The 21,911-nt window shown below is 42.1% G+C and overlaps 1 protein-coding gene across 2 annotated transcripts in view; it reads left to right on the plus strand.

The window, feature by feature from the left end:
- The window catches only part of CBFB (core-binding factor subunit beta), a 37,790-nt gene extending 17,031 nt beyond the window's left edge, over nt 1-20,759 (plus strand). Inside the window, exons 4-6 of one of the 2 annotated variants that reach the window (XM_027698283.1) lie at nt 3,392-3,508; nt 8,503-8,629; nt 18,496-20,759. In XM_027698283.1, coding sequence (XP_027554084.1) covers nt 3,392-3,508; nt 8,503-8,629; nt 18,496-18,518 — 267 coding nt within the window. In that variant the 3' untranslated portion in view covers nt 18,519-20,759. The remainder of the gene's footprint in view (nt 1-3,391; nt 3,509-8,502; nt 8,630-18,495) is intronic. The other variant, XM_027698282.1, reaches the window with a different exon arrangement.
- Nucleotides 20,760-21,911: the final 1,152 nt, after the last annotated feature.

Below are 21,911 nucleotides of genomic sequence, written 5' to 3' on the forward strand. Positions count from 1 at the left end.
TATTCATGCAGCACCTTCTCAAGTTTATGTGTGTTTGTGGGGCTGTTTGTCCTCTGTCCAGATAATCTGTCAGGAGATAAGAGTGTTTGCTCTTGCTGCTTGTTCAATCAGCGAGCAGAATATTTGTTCTAACACTAAAAGGCTCCTTCCAAAGTAACATGTCTGCTTTTCTCATTTAAAAATTCTAATGCTGCTTTGATCTGCAGTAGAAGTTGGAAATGGAAGATGTCATTTGAGATGAAATTAATTGTGCAATAGCCACCTGAACAAAAATTCAGCTGCTGGTCTAGTAAAAATTGCATATTTTGGTATATGACAGTTTACTTAGCTCTCACAATCTAACAAACTGACTTTGGCTGTGCCAGTGTGTGGAAAATGAGGGTGCAAAATGAGAGAGGACTTACTCTCATCCTTACAGATATTATTACAAAAAGCACCCAGAGATGTGTGGAGGACTTATAAAAATATATAAATGCAGTTAACCTAGAGTTGACAGTAAAACCTTGAAACAGTTATGAAAGTTCTTTTCTCTACTTCTAATCAAATTGTGTAATTGTATAATATTAATGGGGGGAGGTTGGGGTCTTTATAGAAATAATGCAGCTTTTGCTTTTGATCTCCTACTGTGACTGTCTTGAGGCAACTTTCAGAGCAGACAATTCTGAAATGTTTTAAAAGACCATTTTGCTGGATTTTGAGGTGCCATAACACATCATGTGCTCGCAGGCAGAGCAGTAATTTATTAATTATTCTGTTAAGTTCAGAAGTTGAAAGGGAACCAGCCTGGCTTTATCGAAAAGAAGGAAACGTGTGGTTAAACGTTTTTGACTGTAGTCTTAGGTGGCTTCTATTTTCCAGAAAGAGGAGAGAGGGGAAAAGGAGTCTAAATTCCTTTCTCTAAAATAAATTTAAAAGTATCAGTATGCTTTATTGTGTTTTAATGAGAGAAAAGTTCCTGCCTAAACTCGTGGGGTTTCAATATGAATTAGACTACATTTGAATGATTATATGGTAATTTCAAAACCTGAATATCTTGCTAAGGAATTCATCTCTCAGAAGGGAAAAATGATTATTTATCAGAGTTTTGAAGAGCTGCTGAATGGGTGGTGTGAGGCTGTCCGGGCTCTGATTCAGGAGCAAGGGCACAGGATTTATCTGGAAAGGTCAGGCCACGTGCCAGGGGTTCCCCAGCTGCTGTGTCAGCAGCTCAGCTTTGGGCAGTGTGCTTGGGGCAGGTAGAGCACCAGGAATCACAGAGCACAATATTCCTTGTCAAGGAAACAAACAAAAAGTACTCCTGGACAGCTTGGGAAGGCAGGTTTTGTCATCTGTGGGAAGTTCTAAGTAACTTCTGATATCCCAGGCTCCTGCTGTGGGCCAGAAGAGTAGGGGAGGTGAGGTGAGAAGTAAACCCTAAGTGAAGATCAGCAAGGGGCTTGTTTGCTCCTGTAAAACATAACTAGATTAGAGTACAGGCTGCTTTGTCTTTACAGACCCATAGTTGACTTGTACAATTTTTTTATTTCCCCTCTTGAATTATTCTTAGAAGAGTATGACACTTGGTACTAATAGCCTGTTTTAACTGTTTTTCTCTTCTAAACCAGTTAAACACGTATTAAATTGATGACGTGCACTTTGCTCCTTGTAAGATGGATGAGTGAGGGCTGTTCTGGAAGGGTGTGATGTGTTTGAAATGCTCAGTCTCGAAATGAGGGCTGTGGGAGGTGGTTTCCTGGTAGTCCACCTCTTACTCACGCTGCTTGTGACACCTCTGCTGGCACAGGCCGTGGGACAGAGCTGTGCCCTGGGCTGTGCCCAGAGCTGTGCCCTGGGCTGTGCCCTGGGCTGTGCCCAGAGCTCTGCTGGCACCACGCAGGGCCAGGAGTGACTCCAGGGCTGGCCCCGAGTGCCAGCACTGAGCACCATCTGTGCCCTGGGCAGAGACCCTGCAGGGCAGTGCACGTGGGAAGAGGATCCCTTGAACTAACCCTTGCCTCTTCATCCCTGAGCTCCTGCCCATTGCACTCATTAAAACATCAGGAGGCATCACTTCGGGCCGGAGTGTGATGTGTTGTGGAAGTCAAGCTTGGAGATGAAATGTGTGTTTTCTTTGACTTGTTCCTCAGTTGGATTCATGTTATTTGTTCCCTTTCTCCCACTCATGGGTTGCCTTTTATGTTGTTTAGTGCCTTTGCATGTGGGAGGTTTCCCTTCCTCTCTGGCTCCTGCTTCTCTGGGCTTTTCCTGTTCTGCTCAGTGACCTGAGCTGGTGAGTGTGGAGCTGAGCAAGGAGGCACTGCTGGGGTGCTTTGAGATGCCTTACAGTGCTGAGCATCAATTAGGCTCTGAGGAGGGTTTGCCAGAGCATTAATTTAGAGCTGGTAGAGGAAGTGCTGTGTGAGAATTTCCCCACCTAGCTGAGCTGCTCCAGAAGGCTGGAAAATACTCTGGATTTGATCTGTGTGAGTCTTCCAGTGTGAAGTGGGTGCAGGCCTGCTTGTGTGGTTTGCCTCTCTGGTGATTCAGCACAGACAAACTCTGTTCCACGAGGGGTTTTGACTTGCCAAGTAGGCTGAAATAACCACAGAAGGTTGATTTTTATCTTTCTTTTTTAATTATTTTTTTTTTCTGTACAACTCGGGTAATCTTGCTGTGACTTTTGTTTAAGGCTGATGTCATTAAATATAACACATCAAACTCGTTTAATGTTGTATTTGCTTCTTTTTAAGTTCCTTTGTGTCATCACTGTATCATCTACCATTATCTAGATGTAGGGCCTTAAGCTCATGCATTATTCCTTGCTGTACTTGGGTTTTCATCATCTGGTGTTGCTTCTTTGACACAGGAAGACTTCCTTATTTTTAGCACGGTGTGTATATATAGTGTATTTTATTGAATTCTGACTAGTTCATGAATTTGAGGAGGATTGAAACCAGTACATGCTCTTTGATGAAAGCTCTTGTGTGTTGGGGTTCAATACAGTTCTTTTTGGGAGTAGGAAGGTGTGTGTTCATTTAACTATTCAAATGTGCTGTAAGGGATCCCCCCTGTCTGGCACTGTGACAGGAAGGCTAGCTGACAAGAAAAACAGTTAATTTAACTGAAAGGAGTAAGAATTCTAACCAAACCTTGGTGTGTGCCAGTTGATAAAATGAGAACACAGCTTCAATTTATTCCATCCAGTACAGCAGGCAAAAGTTAGAGCACTCACTTGATTAAAATGAGTTCTTGGAAAGGAGGCAGAAGAAGCTGTTAAATGGAGTCTCATGTTACCAGCTGGTTTGGGTGTTCTGAGAATGCACAGAGGAGCTTCCTGGCTGAGTGTTTTCATTGTGCAGGCACGTGTGGGAGCGCTTTCAAACTCATGGCGTGGGTTTGGCTTTTGTTTCAGGTGTACTTGAAGGCCCCCATGATTCTCAATGGTGTCTGTGTGATCTGGAAAGGCTGGATAGACCTACAGAGACTGGATGGGATGGGCTGCCTGGAATTTGATGAAGAGAGAGCACAGGTAAGACAGCCTGCCCACGGGTACTGTGCCTCAGACACTTGTTCTTCTGGGAGGAAACACGCAGGCAGGCAGTGATCACAAATTCTAATTTGCTTTTTTTTCTGCCTTCACTTTGAGTACAAACCCCAGAGGAAACTTACAGTATAGAAGTTCAGAAATAATGTGGTCAAATATTAGGGGTGGGGATCACTTGCAGTTTACAGCCACACTGTTATTGTGCTACAGAGTAGTAAATCAAAGTATTTGAAAAACTCTGCATGTATCTTGTAACAGTTTGATTGGCAAGTCTATTCTAGCTGTTTATTTTAGGGTGATTGATGTTTTTTTAAGTAGCTTTTTGTTTTATTGCATGTGGGTGAGAATGAACAGTGGTTTTATTTGTCCCTAACGCTGGTGGACTCTCTGCTCTGTTAAGGTGTGGCAGCCTTTGAGAACTTACCTGCCCACTTATTCCTGTCTAGCAGCTGAATCTTTGGACATGTACAAGAACAAAGTCAAGACAGAGGAAATGCCTTTTTAAGTGGATATCACATAGACAAGGTTCACTTACACAGTAGGATTCTTTAACTTAGTCAGACTTGAGACACGTCTTTGCTTTTGAAATATAGTTTGATAACAAATCCACTCAACTGATATTAAAAGCTGCTGCACCAGGTTTGTTGTGGGCAGATCCCCTGTCTGTGTATTGGACAGTAAACTGGATGTAGTAACATCAGTTACCAGAGTTATGACTTACAGTCTATATTTTGGGATGAACTCAGCCCTGGGGGGGGTCACTCCTGGCAGTTGTGCCCTGGATTTAGATAAGGATGCATTTTCTATTTCCACTCTCTGCCTCACTCTCAGCCCTCACTTCTGTGGGGTTTCCTTTTCAGTCCTTCTGCAGCTGCAGTTGGTCACTACATCATGAGTAGGAGCCCCTTGGTTCCACCAAAACACCAAGAAGTTTCCTCCACTGTGGTGCCTTGCCTCTCCCTGACTTAAGAAACCAATTTTCACATTAATTAGATGTTCTTAATATGACTGTGTTCTGGATTCAATAGAAATGCTTTGTGTCAAAAGAGCATCTTAGAAGCAGTCACAGCCCTGCATGCTTTCTTCATGATGCCTAGAAAGAGAGAATAGTCCTGCCACCTTTTGTCAATCCCCAAGAAAAGCCCCAAGCCAAGCTTTTACTGGAAATCCACTGTTTGCTGTGCACTCACTTCTTGCAGAGCTGTGTGTTATGTTCTGAGCTCAGCTCCAGCTGCAGCAGAGTCAGTGCCCTGCACTCCATGGATCAGGAGGCCTTTGGGCTGTACTGGCTCACACAGCCAGGGCAGGTGTGGAGCCCTGAGGACTGGGCAGGACAAATCCCGAGGTTCTTGATCTACAGTTAGTAAGTTTGATACATAACACTAAATCACAGGACTTCTGAACTGAGAGCACACTGGTGGGAACATGCACTCAGAAGGAGACAGTGTCACTGCTTTCTAAATTTTCTCCTCAAAAAGGCAGGCACCTTTTCAAACAGGAGAGTGCTCAGGTGACCTGTGGTTCAATTTTTCTCTTCTTAATTTAATTTCACAATAAATATTTTTGCAAGTGCTTAAGTTATTTTAGTTTCTTGATGTGTATGTGCCATCTTAACAACACTTCACAACTCCTTTTTGCTGTCTTCAGGAAGTGTTTGTTCTCTGTTTGTGTGTGAGGGGATGTGTGTGTGCTCTCAGGTGTCAGTGCTGTCTCGAGTTGGGAGTACAGGGTGCTGAGCTGGAGGAATTGCCCTGTGTGGATCCTCAGAGATGTGTTTGCACTCAGTTCCAGGGGTGTAATTTGTGTTCAGTTTGTGCTTCCTGGCATTGTGAGCTCATCCTTGGTCACCTTATTTGCTACAATAGCCAGGGGCTCCCGGTGCCATGAGGAACTGTACAGGCACAGAAGTAGCTGCACCCTTAGGTCTGTTAGTATTGTAAACATTTGGGCAATCTTTCACAGTCTTAAGTTTCCTTTTTCCTGTATCTGTCACTCTGCTTCCTTGTTTAAAAGTGTGGTAATGTTGCTAGAGGCCGTTGACCCAACTGCTGACATTCATCCCAAAATAACACTGATGTCACACTGGGCTGAAGTGCCTCCTACTCTGCACTGTGGGGCCTGTGGTACCCACTGTCCCTTGGAATAAAAGGTCCTGCTGGTGTTCAAACACACACCCATTTCTTGCCTTGTATGAAAGTGGTGCTCTTGCATTTTCCTGTCTCTTGCCACTTCTTGCTAACTAATGCTGAGATCAGATAAAACTTCTCTTTGCTGTCACACTTCAGAAATTACACTGTCCTTTAGCAGGTCAGCAGATATTTTAGGCAGAAAATCCACACATAACACTGAACGCATAACACTGAAGTACTTTAATTGTAACTGTTAACCTACTGTTTTTTCTACTCAATCCTCAGCCTGTTCATGTCTGGTTACTCTAAGCACTCTTACTTTTTATTGCTAAAGGCCCTGATTCTGCTGCTTGTTCAGCCTTTGCTGCACTCACACACAAATGTACATATAGGCTTGGATATCTTCCCTATTTGGGGCTGAAATTTCCCTGGATTTGATATTCAGGTGTCCCTAAGAGGCTCCTTCTGTCTCCAGCAGTTTTGCATCTCCTCTGTAGTAGAACATCCTGTTATCTCTCCAAACCTTTTCCTACCAGGCTGCTGTGGGGGGTTGTGTGTGTAAGTGTGGGGGAGTGTAAGCTTCTGCCTTGGTTTTTTTTTTAATTTTCTGGATTGGGAGGTTTGTTTTCCTTCTGTTGTTGTGTTGATACAGCTCACGTTTTGCTTATTCTTTTTTTTTCCTTACTAGATTCATACCAGGAGCGTTTCTATGGAATAAAACTGAGATGTGTAAATGATTTGGTCTCATACAGCTGCATTCACTAGGCTGTAATTCCTAGAACTGAGTGACATTTTTAAAAGTGTTTGTTAAATTCCCATTGTGTAAGATTGAGACATTGGTTAATTTGTTAGAATGTATCACCAAGAGTAGAGCAGAATTTTTTTTTTTTACTAAAAAAAAAAAAAGAAAATTGTGATGCTTTTTTCTTCTGCTTTCTCAGACATAAGTAAACCAGTGTTTCAGCTGTCAGCACATCTTCATCCTGGATGTCAACATATTGGGTTTTTTTCCCCCCATAAATTTCTAATTTGGCTTCTTTTGGTTATGACCATTTCTTTAAAATATCCTGGCTGAGGCTGTGTGTCATCCTCTCAGTTCCTGACCACTGTAAATGATGGCAAAATGCAAAATCCTTTGATGATAAAAAGAGTCTGCTTCTATTTAAGTCTGTTTAAGAAAAGGGTAAGAAAGACATAACTCTCTTCTGTAAACTAGGAGGCAGCTTTCCTGTAGTCATCTGGGAGAGGAGCTTATCTGTTTTCTCTCTCTCCTTCTGCATTATTAAGAACAAACTCACTTTCTGCTGTCTGACCTTGATTGCTGTGCCTCGGATGAACATTAAGATATCTATAAAGGGCCAAATTCTACCCTTAAAAATAGCAGGCAGTGTGAAAATGTTGTTGGCAGCTTTAAGCCTTGCCTTGCTCCGTGGCTTTCAGGGGAGCTGTGGGGCAGAGGATTGGCAGCTGTTTGTGTTTCCCTGCCCTGGGCCCGAGGGAGCCCCTTCCCCTCACTTCACAGAGCAGCTCCAGGGCCCTGCACTGTGCCCACGGCAAAAAAGGCAATTTAAGGTTTTCTGGGGCTGGGCTTGCTTTATCTGAAATTAAAAAATTGATGTGCTCAGTCCCCTGGTAGGTGAGCACTCAGCTGGGCTCTCTGTGTGTTTGTGTCCTCCAGCAGCCAAGGTTGAGCTTCTCTTCAAATGATCAACTTTAAAATAATGTGGGAATGGTGAGCAGGGTCAGTGGTAATTCCAGCTGGAGAGCCAGGAGGAGGGAGAACAACACAGTTTGTCCCTCACTGTTTTGTGGAACCTCTTTAGACTTGACTCTTCCATCCTGAAAACGAAAAAATTCTGATGGGGAACAGAAAATGTGTGTTAAAAGGCCTCTTTAAGAGAAATAACTTCTAACCCAATTAATAATGGCTTTACATATTAATAAGAGTTTATTTAAAACATTTTTTAATAGAAGATACAGTTTGAAGGATTTTTTTTCCCTGAGTGTTAATTTATTAAATCTATTCCTGTGCATAAGCCATTGTTGAAAATAAACTACAGAGCTGTTGAAAAGCTGCAGGTTTCTCCTCCAATGTATGGGAATGTGTGCTAATTAGTGGAGGAATAATTTCTGCTTTGCACTTTCTTATGCAGCTAAATTTAAATAATAAGGATTTATTATTATGTAATTTAATTTATAAATATATATCATTATAAATTATAAATATATTTATATTATGATTATATAAATTTATATAATGATATAATTATTATAATAAATAAAATATAATAAATAAAATATAATAATTATATGAATTTAAAACATAAGGATTAAGAATGTTCATACTGGTGCAGCTGCAGCAGCTTTTGATAAAATGAAGGATTTATTTGGTTTGTAACTTAGATAATACTTTTTTTTTAATGCAAGAGAATGACATTACCATTGTTTATGTAGTGATGCTAGTGGACTCTGACTAGCTGTACCTGTGAATACTGCCTTCAAAATTACTTTCATAAGGAGAATAAAATGTAAATACATTTAAATACAACTTCTGAGAATTCCTAGCTTTTTCAAAAGAACAGCAGCGTTTAAACTACTTTGGAAAAGCAGCTCTCCCTTGCAAATGCATTTTAAGCAGAGCTGCAGCAGCTCTGGTTGTCTCTGCTGCAGTGCAGGTGAGTGTTATTTCATTACCTGGGCTGGCGTTTGCTGGAGCTCCTCTGTGTCCTGGCAGGTTCTGGGGGACATTCTTGGCTTTGCTGCCGAGTGATCCTTGCTGTGCACAGGAACTGTGATGTGGCAGAAAGGAGGGTTGCCTTTTGTGTCACTGTGTGTCCTGTGCTTTGGTAGCAGGAGGATGCTCTGGCACAACAAGCCTTCGAGGAGGCTCGACGGAGAACCCGTGAGTTCGAGGACAGGGACAGGTCTCACCGGGAGGAAATGGAGGTGAGGGTTTCACAGCTGCTGTCAGTAACTGGTTAGTACTTTCCCAAACCTTTAGATTGTTTCCGTTTGTTTGTCTGTTTGTACAATGTTGTGTGTTTGCTGTTTGTTCAGTGCCGTCATATAAAAATTGCAAAATGCATCGGTTTTAACTCTTGTAAAAATGGATTTAAAGTTTTTAAAGCTTTGATAAGAATTCTCTGATCTTATCCTTTTTTCCTTTCTGTAGATGGCCTTTTCTAGGGGTACCTAAGCTGTAAAGGACATATTTATTCACAGAGTTCCATTTCTCTCTCCAATGATATTTTAATAGCAGGGAGAGGGATCTTTTGCCCCATGCATTTCTCATGAACACACAAAAGGCTTTGGGAGCTGTGGGCATAATTTTGGATCTTGCTATCCCATGTTGTGGGAAACATTATCAGTGAATTTAATCAGATGCCACAGTCTGCTTTCTTGTACAGGCTGGTTCTATTGTCCTCTCACCTTCTTCTTGCTGGCAGGGAGCCTTGCTCCTCTCTTTCACTGGTGTGCTTCCCCCTGTGTTGTTCTTTGCTTCTTCAGGGCCCCACAGTATTGAATCTTGTTCTTTCTTGATGAGAGCAGAAATTACTGAGCAGAAAAGAGGAGCCAGGAAAGGGAATGGAAACCAGCTGCTCTGAGATGTCAGAAAGGCAGGAGCTGTAAGAGGACGAGCAGTAATGCATGAGGGGAGTTGGCAAGTTAAGGCAGGCTGTGGGTCAGGCAGAGAACAGGGGGAACACAGAAATGCTCTGAATTTCTCTCCCTTCCTAATGCTGTTTCTTCCTTCCTGCTCCATCAGTGCAGCCTGGCTTTGCTGTAATCCAATATGATCAATCTGCTGGTTCTCTGGATTTTAGAAAATTTGATTATTGTTATTGCTAAGCTACTTTTCTTTTGGCATCCCTTCTGATAATTGAGATGATGAGACAGACTTTCTTCCCTTCCAAGTACAACTGGAAGACACTGAGCATGAGAATGAGAGGGAACAGGCAGACAGAGAACACTGTCTCTCACTTTGAAGGGGTGGCTGGAGGGTGTCTCCTTGCAAACCCTGCTGCAGCCAGGTCAGACATCTGCTGGAACAAGGCTCAAATCCTTGCCTTGGAAGCCTGGCTACCCCTGGATCCTGGGAGCAACAGCTGCATTAGTGAGTGATTCTGTCCCAGCACAGCTGGAACCTGCCTGTGGGCTCAGTTCAGAGGGAAGGCAGAATTAGCTTTAAGCTGTTTGTGAAGGTCTGTGGCACCTGCTCTCATTTTAACAACACAGAGTAGGAACTTTAGGTCTGGCCCTATGTCTTTGACCTCAATTTACTTCAAGTTTTTCTTGATTTATTTTCCTTCCCTGTGTCCTTCATCCCCACTCCTGTCACTGCAGAGAGGAAGCTGTGTGCATACTGAATGCTGAAGGCTCAAAAAGAATGAGGCTTCATGAAATAACTTCTGGAGTTCTCAGAGACTTAATTTTTCCTCCAAGTGTAGAAAACACTTCCTTACAGCTAAGCTGTGCAAAAAACCTCTTTCAGTTAACAGTGAGATTGAGGTAACACTGAGCATCTGGGGTTTCATGACAGACATCAAAACTCCTGACACTGAGACACAAAAAGCAACATCCCTGGCTGTCTGCAGGAGCTGGATTCAACAGCTTCTGAAAAGACTCTTGCTCTTAATAAGGCAGCAGCAGTTGTCATTAAGTGATGTCCTTATTAGCTGTTAGTACCCATTTTCTCTGAAAACAACAATAGTTGTTGTCCTAGCTCTAAAGCACTGGTGTAGGTCACCTACAGAAAGGAAGAAAAGGAAAAATTACTGATTTGAAATATGTTTAAGCAGAATAAAAACATTGTCAAAAGGTGCATCAAATTTATGTGATGGCAAATACAGATTTTTAATAATTGCAATGCATTTTTGTTCATATTTTGCTATTTATTTTACTGTACGTGTTTAATGTGTGTAACCAAGAGATCTTTGCCTCAAATACTTGCAGGTCTATAATTGATTTTCACGTTTCAGTTTTCATTTGTGTGTTTGGGGTAAGATGTTCTGACTGTGCCTCTGGAATGTTTACAGATGAGCTTTTGCAATCTAGATCTTAGGACTGCATAAAAATTGGGATCTTCTGGGTGGGACAGGGCAGAGAGCAGAGACAGACAGTGCATTCCTAAACAGGAATCAGGTTTCCAATCCAGTCACTGCTTCCTCGACTTCCACTCTAATGCAGCAACTGGGCAGAGTCAGCTTGGAACTAGGGTTTGTCAGTGGTACCTGCTGCCCCTGCACTGCTGGCAGCTGTAAAAACCCCAATCCAGCCTGCCCTGGGTGCTGCTTGTGCACTTCAAAAGGTCAAACAGCATCTTTAGTTGTGCTACAGAGGTGATACTTGAAGGGTTTTTTGTAGAAAAGGTCAGTTCTAAGTGTGCTGAGTGAATCTTTGTGGATGTTGTGCTGCACAAACATGAAGATACTGCCCTCATAATCTTTTTAATATGGTCTCCACACAGCTCTCAGCATTACTAAAACTCGAGATTTTTCTTTCCTTCTAAGCTTGGCACAGACAGCAAAACTCAGAACTGGCAGCCGTGGAACAGGATCTCATCAGTGTTAATGATGGTTGTAGGAATTGCAACACTGTATAAAATCAGGATATTCCTGACAGTGGAATTACAGCCGAAATGCCTTTAATGGAGACCAGATTCTGCTCCAGTGGGGGAGGGAAGGGGAATCCTGCAATATTCCACCCACTCCTACCCAAAACAGAGGCGCCAGCTCTTTGGAAACATTTATCCATCCAAAGCCTGGCAGCATATGAAAATGATCAGATTAAATTCTTTATTTGTACAGCTTTCTGGGCAAAAAAGATTCCCTATTCTAAGTCTCTTTGTAGACTTAAAGTGGTATATCCTTGCACAGGAGTGATCTGTGATAAGCTGTTGAAAGGAGTTAAAGTGGATCATATGTGGCAATTAGATATTAGAACAGTGACACTTTGAAAGGGGAAAAAATGGGAAGTGTGGCAACAATTTAGAAGTGATCACTTTATTAATTTTCATTTTTAAGTATCCTAAAAATACCCCAACCAATTAAAAAAAAATCCCCACCAACAAAAACCCTTCAGAGTGCTGTCAAGTTTGTTTCCCCTCTCTTCTTCAAATACTTCCATTCATGACCACATTAGCACACCAGATCTTTACTTTAATGAACATATTCTTTGCATCTGAGGGCGGAATCTGAGGTAGGTTGTGCATGAATTTCCAAAGGTGGTTGTGTTTTTGTGCACTCCTCTGATGTAAATAGGGTGTGAGTGGATTTAGGAATTTTCATTGAAGTTTTTAAGCACCTCTGAGTTGAACTGTGTTCTGTTACATTTTTGACATAGTTTGTTTTGAATACAAGATGCTTTTGAGTTTTTGTATCAACTTGTGTAGCTTGGTTGCATCAGATACTGCAAATCCTGCCTCACTGTTCAGGATTCCTTTGTTTCAGAGATGCTTTTGAAGTCAGTGAGTGTTCTTAGTGCCTTCAGAATTAATAATGTATTCTAATGGCTTTTACTTCTACAAAAACGTTGGAATGCTGAGACAGTGAATGTTTAATGATACACACAAAGAAAGACTTTGTCCCTGGTTAAAGATTATTGTAAAAAAAAATGAAATAAATGATGGAAGCTCATTAAGTTTGGGAACACTGAGCTGCTTGTCAGACTTGGACTATTTAATGGCTTCACACCAGTCAGAGGCAAAGTTCTCTTTCCATGAGCAAGTGCTGCACCTGGGAAACTTGGTCTGAGGCTGTTACTTTAGGGGTGTATTCTGGAACTGATGCCTCTGAACAGGAATATGAACTTGAAGTGTTTGTACCCCCTTTACCAAACTACCAGGAGAGAGTGAGGAGACTAAAGGGACTGAGGCAGGTATTGAAAGTTGCTGAGGCAGGTATTGAATTTTCACTGTGTCTTTATCTCCTCGTGTCTTGGTTGAGAGAGTCAGTCAGCAGGAGTGTCTGTTGTGTTTGGTTTCACTATGAGTGACCAGGTTCAGTGGCAGCAGAGGTTTTCTGCAGAAATTACTGCGAAGTCGCCTCTAGAAACACTTCAATGTTCCGGTAAAAACCTTGGCTTGTGATTCAGTCCTCTGACCACAGGAACGTGATGCAAGAACGTGTTCCACTGTCCTGAGTGGCTGGAGAGACTCAAACAGCTCCTGCTCATGAGATCAAACCCTACAGAAAGCGAGGGCCTGTGCTCAGCACAGAGGAGCCACAGGCAGGAGCCTCCTGCAGCTCCTGCTGGAGCAGTGGCACAGAGGGGGATTTTCCAGGGATGGGGGATTTTCCAGGGATGGGGGATGAGGGGAGGCTCTCTGGGGTGTTGCTGCACACAGGTCAGGGTGTTCTGTGAAGGTTTGTTCTGTACAGGCACACTGTAATTTCAGACAGAATGATCTGAGGCTGCAGTTTGCCCGACTGTGTCACTCTGGAGCTGAGCTAAGGATGCTCCCACTGCTTTACCTGGGGAGGGGCTGGATCTGTGCTCAGCCTTCCAATGGAATTCCTTCAACCCCTATTTTTGAAATGTCATATTTTTCTACTTTGTGTTCATTTCCTATGTTACTGCCATGCTCTTTGTTTTAGCAACACTGTGAGTAAAGCAGCAGAGTGGTTTGCTTGTCCCTGAGACAGTCTAGTCTAGCGATCTGTCTGTTTGTGGTCTTGTGCTAAATATAAATTACATTAATGCCTAAGCAGAACCATTTTGGGAAACTGCATGAAATTCCCATTTTAAAAACCCTCATTTTGCTGAAAAAAAACCCCTGGTTTGAAACCTTTGTTTCTTCCAGTAGCAATCCCTCTCAATGCAAAGCACCAAAAACCCCCCACCAACCCCAGCCTTTAAAAACTGCTGGAGAAAACTTTACCTACATTTTAAATCCTGAGTCCTGCCCTAGGTTTTTACACGTTTTTGTTGTTTGTCAGGAATGCTTTCATTTAATTGTGCTGAAGTCCTGAACTCTTAAAAAGCAAACAGGATTTTGCTACAGAAATGTAAACACTTTACAGTTGAAAGAAAATCAAGTAGTAGGACTGACTTTTATGCTTTCATGTTCTTCCAGGGTTCTAGATGGTAAAACCATTCTCCCTTCTTTCTTATTCTTTTTTAAAGATGAAACTCTTAGTGTAAATAAATGTTCTAACTAATTATAAGTGTTTTTGTCAAATCTAACTGGCTTCAGAAGAAAGTATAGCATAACAATAAGTTTGGAGGGTTTTTTGTTTAAATTTTGTTAGGTTTTTTTTTATTTTTTCTCATCAAACTCTATGATTTTTAAGGATTTTTTTTCCCTCAAAAATTAATCTGGAATTAATTTAATTAAAACTTATTGTATGTACTCTCCAAACTGACAATGACATAAAAATAGCATAAGTTTTAATGCAGGTTTTTGGATATGAAAGAAACCCAAACTGTTAGTTTTTCATATGCAGTGGGTAGTGTACACTTGGTGTATGCTTCTGTGTGTGTACAACTGTAAATAGATGTAATTTGTTTATGTACAGGAAGAATACAACATAATTTAGAAAGAGGCATTAAGGTGGGTGTGTGGATTTGCCTCAGTTCTACAGTGTGAGCACACCACGAGTGAGCCAGTTATGTTATGACTAATTTGCTTCACCAGAACTTAGCTGGTGTTTGTGTAAAAGTGCCACGGAATGCATATATCAGAAAAACAATTTGTGCTGTGCAGAATCAATGCTGGCTGCAGGAGGGAGGAGATCAATCTTGCAAATCAGGGAATACTGTAATATAAGCGTCTTCTTTCAGTCAATGAAGGTTAGAAAGGGGCTGAGCAACAGAGGAAAACTGTCTGGAGGCAATCAATATTAATTATAAATTTATAACCTTTAGACCAGCCTTCAAACAATACTTTCTAAAAGGGAGAGTTTCAAGCTTTTTTTTTTTCCCTTGGATAAGAAGTTCTAATACAAAAGTAAAAATTTCAGTCTCTGCTCGAAGCTCTTCAGAGCTCCTTGCTCTTGCTGTGCCTTTTCCTTTCCTTCCAGTCACCAGTGTGGTGCTCCAGGGTTGGTACCTTCACAGTGGCTTTTGAACAGAGATGCAGCTCTTGCAGAGGTTTTGGGCAGAGGGTGCCTGGGGGCAGCCAGCAGATGTGCTGGTGGGTTTTATCCTGCTGTTCTATTCTTTTCAGAAAAGTATCTGCAGTGTATTCTCAGGTTTGGTTGGTTGCTTTTTTTTTTAATCCCTTTTCAGGAGGTTGACAGTCCTTCTAAGAGTATCCAAATGTTCACTGTTTAGTTTGTCGTAGCATAGCCTGATTTTTCACTTATTTAGTTAACTCTAGATGGCAGATGCCAGGGCACACAATGCATCTGCTCTGCTTCAGCAGGACAGAGCTGCCAGAATCCAATTAAAGAATTGCAGTGGAGTTGTCCACGAGGAGACTTTATTTTGGCTGCTCTTCATGACAGCCCTTCTTCCTTCCCTCCTCTTCACCAGTGTCCCAAGCTCTGTGTGCAGCCAGTGTGGTTGTGCTTGTCACGTCACTGCCTGGCATTCCGAGGTCCCAATTTTCCCTGCTGGTTTTTTGGGTGATTCATGGAAAGGGAGGGCCTTTCCATGGCAACCCTGGCCATGCTCGCTGAGTTCACTCCCAGCTTTCTCAGTTCTGCTTTCTCAGAGCTCTCGTGTAACCCCCACGGTGGGACTGCAGCCTCTGTCCCTGCTGAGCTCATGTGGGGACAGGGCTTGGCTTCCTTGGGGACATCAGAGGCCTCAGAACACACACAGGAAGGGGGCAGTTACAGATCCTTTCTCAAAGTCATTTTTAGGGGTTTTGTTGGCACAGTTGAAAGCAGCACTGGCTGCAGTGTGGGTCAGGACTGAGTGGCTGCAGGAGGAGGAGGAGGAGGGTGTCTGACTCTCTTGGCAGCTGGAGGAACTGCTTGTGTGCCTCCTTCCTTAATTGCCATTATTCTTAGATTTGTTTTTTCCTAAGTGCCCCAGGAACAGATGTAAAGGCTCCAACACGGTCCTTTATCAAAAAAGTCAGTGATAAAAATTAATGATTTGATGATTTTAGGCTATCTAACTTATTGAGAAGAAAAATAATATAATACAAATGCTGCATCATGCTCTTAATATGACTTTCAGTCCGTACCAGTTAACATATATTAGGCTTGGAAAAAGCTCAGTCATCAGAGGGTTGAAGAGAGCAGAGGTGTAAGAGTATTGCAGGGGCCACGTTTGTTTGTTTACCCTCCAGTCAAAATGGTTTTGTTAGTGACTCGTTTTTGTTAGTAACTCTTTTTTGTCAGTATGTCCCATTACCCCCCTGGTATCAGCACTGTGAGTTCAGCATGAATAAATCTAGAATAGTGTGTGATAGGAGGCTCTGGAGTGGTTCTTTGCTAGATGTGTTCCTGTAATTCTTTCAGACCATCTCCAGGGCAGGAGGCTGGAATGGCTCGTGGCCACTCACAATTCCTGCCCTGCTGCAGGAGATTTGTGTGGCTTCATGTGCTGAAAGCTCAGTGCCAAGTATTTTTGGGTGTCGAAACTCCTGATGTGTCCATGGCATTAACTCTTCAGTTTCAGGACGTTTGGAAGGAAACTGGCAATGTTGCTTAAAAAACATTCATTTTTAGGAACATTACAACTCTGGTGGGATCTGTGTAATATTTACAAGTTTTTCTCACAAGCAAATAGTTTTTTATCCTTTCACTAAATAGCAGATGAAGGACATGCAAAGTAGTGCTCCTTCAAACTTAAAGTCAACATTTGACTGAAAAAAATGAAATATGGAGAGAAAAAAATGACTAACTACTGTTTTCTCATGGCTCATTATGCATGACTCATGGCAGGGTATTCCATTTCCCAGTGGCAAAGATAGATGCATCTTTCTTAATTGAAGCAGGTCTCCTTAATCCTGGAGAAGCTGAGCTCATTATTCACTGAGAGTAATTCTGGTGCTTTTGCATGGCAGCAGAAGGTATGCATTTCAAAAATTACAGCAAATGCTGCAGTTCAGAGGATTGATGAGCTGTGCCGGGCGTGTGGGACCCTCAGCTGAGAGAAGTCTGGGAAGTGCCATTTGACATGTAGAAAAGGGAAGTTTGAGCTTCCTGCAGTAGGCTGAGAAGCAGCAGACACTGCCCTGCTGGCATCACACTCCTCCTGCACGGGGGGTTCAGGGTCTTGTGGCATTTCCAAGGAAAGTTGTGTTTTGCCAATTGCCAGTGAACAAACTCAGCCCCAGTGCCTGGTGCTGCCCAGGGCGCTGCCTGCCTACAAACCAGGGCACTCCTCTGGTCTTTCCTGAGCAGGTTTTATTTCTCCTGGTGTTCTTTGTGCCTGTGGAGCACAGCTGTGGTGGTTCCACCCCGTGTGCCCTGGCAGGGTGGCTGGGGACAGACCCAGCGTGTTCCACACGTGTTGTCCTGCAGAGCAGAAGAGCACGAGCAGAGGAGGGTGTCTGAGGCAGGGCTGTCATTCCAACACGTTACCATGGCTTGTGTAAATCCCCACTTACTGAATTGCAAAATGACTCCTTTATCCACATACACCAGTGTAAGATATTGTAATGAGTGCTTCTGGTGCACTGGAGGGTCATTTGTCGTGCCTTCTGCACAGCACTTGAAAGGGCAAAGCTGGTGGTGGTTCACCAGTGGCTTCTGCACACTCTGCAGGCAGCAGCGAGGTCACGGATCACACAACTCCTTTCATATGTTTTGAAAGGAAAGACCACTTTAAGCAAAGCATAAATGCAACCATATGCCCGTATCTTGGAATCTTCACCGAAATTTGACAATAAAATTGCTGTGTGTGTGATTTGCTTTCTGAAGAAGGAACACTGTTGCTTTTAGAGCAGCAGTAGGGCAGCAATTAACTTGCTGGTCTTTTCTAGTTAAGTGTAAAAATGTTTATCGAGTGCAAAATTGGTAGAAGATTAGTAGAAGTAAGATTTTGGTAATTCTTGTAGACAGTGCTTGCCTTTGTTTCCTTCCAGAAGAAAGAGGCAACAGTTAAAACCAGAAGAAATCTTGTTGCAGTGGGTTCAATAGGAGAAGAGTATGCAAAGTGGAACTGTTTCTGTTTTGTTACTCTTGGTAGAACTCTAAATAGATACTGTCACACTCATTTAAGACTTGTTGAACAACCATTTCATTTTAAGAAAAATCTTTACAACACAGATTACTTTTCTGTTGAAGAAAAACAAAAAAAAAAGTGTGGGCTTTCCTTCATTAACCTTTCTACAGTTATTTTGGTAGTCAAAGCTGAATGATTTGTTAAAATGTGTGTCAATCTATCGATTAAATTATGCTGGTGTGTTACCATGTTATAATTCCAGAATTATATAATTCCTGATTCCTGAAGAAGCCAAAGTAAATGTTTCCCATGTAAAAATGCTGAGGGGAGATTTATTTGGAAATGATGTGACATGCTCTGCCATCTTGCATTGTAGCCTTTCTCTCTAAAATCTTGGTACTGAAAACATTTGCAGAAAAGGTTAACAGAAGGGAAATAAAATTGTTTTGGAAAAAGAGGCACAAAATTGTTACCTGACTGTTCTGGAAGTTGAGGTGCTGTTTAAAGCCTGGCTGCAGGAGGGCCTTTGGAGCAGGGGGATGTGCCCACACTGCCCAGGGCTGGCTGGGCCCACAGCTCTCAGCTGGGATTGCTGCTGCTCATGGAGGACCATTGAATTGAGGGGCACAGAATGATTTGGGTGTTAAAAATTAACGCTTTGGTTACTGCCTGAATTGTAAAGTTTCTGCCTTAAATTGGTTGTGGTTTTAGTCACGTTAATGCACTGAATAAATTGACTGATTGCCTTTTTTGATGTCCAATGTGTGTTTATTGCTGCAGGCAAGAAGACAGCAAGACCCTAGTCCTGGCTCCAACCTGGGCAGTGGAGATGATCTCAAACTCCGTTAATGGGCTGCACACGTGCATTGCTTCTACCTGGCAAAGGGTTGAATAAAAGACCAGAAACTGTGAGAACTGGGTATATTATGGTCTGTTCCTGACCTGAGGCAGTCCAAGTCACCACGACCTGCCATGGTTTGCACTATGTTTGTGTTACAATACCTGCATTTCCCATTTTAAGCATGTAGCCAGTGGCAATTGGAAATTTTGTTTTTTCTATGCAAACTTATTTTCGTTGGCACTATTTTAGTGAAATGGAAACTTATGCAGCTATAAAACCATTTTTCTCAACTGTAATAAAAATTGTCACTTAAAAATAGGTCAAGATATTGCAGATTTAGAACTTTTTTTGTTGTTGTTTTGGTTTTTTTTTTTAAACTGCTGGAAGCCAATGCATTCCAAGCTTAATTTTTTAATATGGGCTTTTGGAATTTCGATTGTCCTTATTGTGCTCCTGCTTTATTTTAGATACGCATTCTTATCTTCCTTTCAGTTTTCTTTTTTTTCCTAAATTTGCAAGACCTTCTTAAAACTGCTGACATTATTTTGCGTTGTTTCCAAGCTAAACCCAGTGAATCAGAGCTGTTGGAGTCGGTTTTCAAACTTTGTGGGTTTGTAAATGTTACAGTTGCAGTATTCTTTTAACTGCTAACAATTCATTAGTTCCACTTTTTAAACGATAAAAATCTTCCAATGTATATTTTCAGGCATTAACACATCCTGCCCCGGTATCTGGCTTGGGTTTTACTCTGTCCCCCGTGAGGTTGGGTGGCTCTTGTCCCCTGTATATAGTGCTTTACTGAAACTCAGAGGAAGTCGCAGGCTGGCTTCTGGTTTATTCAGGGATTTTTTTAACTCCTTCTGGAAAGGGATACTGCAACTCCACCATCAGATCCAACAGCATTTGAACTGGGAACAAAAGTGATCAGCTGCCAAGGTGATATGTATGAAATCATGTTTAAGATAACTGCTTTAAGTATATTTTGTATCTTAGGCTTTTTGTAAAGTTGTGCTGAATGGTGAAGAGCTGAGATGAGGTTGTGTGCAGGAGCCTCACACTGCACACAGGCCACTTCTATTAAATCTTATGCAAGTTAAGACTACATTGCAGCATATATTGCATTTTCTAACAGGGTAAGATTTGGGATGGATTAATGTGTGAATTAATCTTGGTTTATTTGGGGTGATGGTGAATGGACTCGTTCCAAAGTTTTCATTGCATCCAATATTTGAAGAAAATTGATTGGAAATGTGATGTCATTTGGCTTTGTTAAAATGTGGTGCTTCCTGTACAGCCTGATTGATTAAAATGTCACTTAAATACCTTTTTAAAATAGGTGATCTGACTTCAGTATTTTAAGAATTATTTTAAAGCTAGAAACTCTGTATGGTTAGAACAGTTAAATCTTTATTAAATTCTATAATTAAGACAATTACACATTCCTCATTAATGGCAAAACAATTGATGCAAAAGAGGTCTTGCAAAAATGTAAGCAGATGTCAATGTGAAGGAGAATCTTTGTATGTTAATAATATGAATATTTAACATTCACTTAAAAATGTCATTAACTGTAAACTGTGAGAATCTCATCGAATAGAAATATTTTGATACTTCAACTTAAATGTGATTCACCTGAAAGATAATCTTTTTCACTCTGTGGCCACGTACTCTTCTTGCTTTTCTTCCCCCAAAGAAGTAATTTTTCTAAAGTGTTTCTGCAAAGAGTTATTTAAGGGACACACGCATGCATCTGCACGCAGCCCCAGCCTTGGATCTTCTCTGCCATCTGTGTATTTTTGATGGAATAGTCTGAAGATTTATTTTAAAAGGTTTTCCTAACGTTTCAGACGGTGGTTTTGAACCATAAGTACACAGGAAATGACGCTCTCAGATATTAACGTTGCTATCTCTGTGTAAATACTGAACTTTCCCTATCATCATTTAGCATTCTGCTGCTTCCCATATCTTAATGCTGGCATTAAGATCACAGCCCTTCCCCTCTGCTGGTTAGCGCAGACTTTTTAAAGTGCATTTTAAGTTATTGATGCAATTTGATATTTTTCATGATTTCTATTTAAACTGAAGTTGCATCATCTTTTCTCAAGTTCATCTCCTGTAAGAGTTGCCTTAAGCTACAGGATTGCTTTTGCTACTTTTTGTGTTGTACGTTTAACTTTCATAATAAACTTCTGTGTAGTGAAAAGGAGGTGCTGTGAAGTTCTTTCTGGCTGCCTGGCAGTCCCTGCTGACGTGGTGGTGTTTGTGGGGTGACTTTGCAGCCCATGCCCGTGCAGGGCTGCCCTGCTGGCCGTGGCTAAAGCAGCAGTGACATCCAGTGGTCACTGCACCAACCCTCGTGTTCAGCAGCTCTCCGGGAGGGAACCTTTAATAAAATGGGGAAAATGTGGATTTTTCTGCCCTAAAATTCTTGGAACTGCTCTGCCCTGCTTGCTCTGGGAGCAGGGCCGTGCTGCAGTGCCCCGGGCAGTTGTACCTCGTTGGGTTGTTGGGCTGTGTGCCCCTACAGGAGGGTGTTGTTTGTGGCACTTTGTCACAGCAGCCATTAAACCTTGTTAATTGGGCTGCTTTGGGCCGGGGAGGAAGAAGGGGGTTTGCGCGATGGAATTCAGGAAATGGGGAAATGTGATAAAATACTGTGGGCAAAATACGAGTATTGTAGTGCTACTGTGAAGCTGCTAAAACTTGAGGTGGTATAACTTGAAATAGTTAATACTGAATGACTGACGGTGCTGGTTATGGACTGAAATCAAGCAGAGAATTGCGTAATAACTGGAGAGCTGCTTTCTGCTTTGAGAGCATTTACATGCAAAAAGACCACATGTAACATTATTGTATATTTTCACAATCTGACTGTGAACAGATCAGAGAACAACTCCTAAAATCAGCCCTGCTGTGACCTGTGGCTTTCCTGGAGATGTTCTTCAGTTTGGAAGGGAGGTAGCTTGTAAAAGAGACATACAGGGAAGAATTTCTTCTGATATCTAATCTAAACCTCCCCTTTATGTCAGTTTGAAGCCATTTCCCTTTGTCCTCTCACTTCATGCCCTTGTTGAAAGTCCCTCTCAAACTCTTCTAGCACTCTTAATTACTGAGGGGGCTCTAAGGTCTTCTTGGAACCTTCTCCTGCCTGAACAACTCCTATATACACAGGAGAGGTGCTCCAGCCCTCTGAGCTTCTTTGTGGCCTCCTCTGGACTTGCTCCAGCAGGTCCATGTCCTTTTGTTGGGGACCCCAGAGCTGGATGCAGTAGTGCAGGTGGGACTCTCAATGTTTAGTCCATTTGCTGAAGTTCTCAAAGCCTGGATGAGCAGGTTTTCCTGGTCTCTCTGAAGG

Source organism: Neopelma chrysocephalum, unplaced genomic scaffold (genome assembly GCF_003984885.1).
Source record: "Neopelma chrysocephalum unplaced genomic scaffold, ASM398488v2 Primary Assembly neopelma1_125, whole genome shotgun sequence".
Lineage (NCBI taxonomy): Eukaryota > Metazoa > Chordata > Aves > Passeriformes > Pipridae > Neopelma > Neopelma chrysocephalum.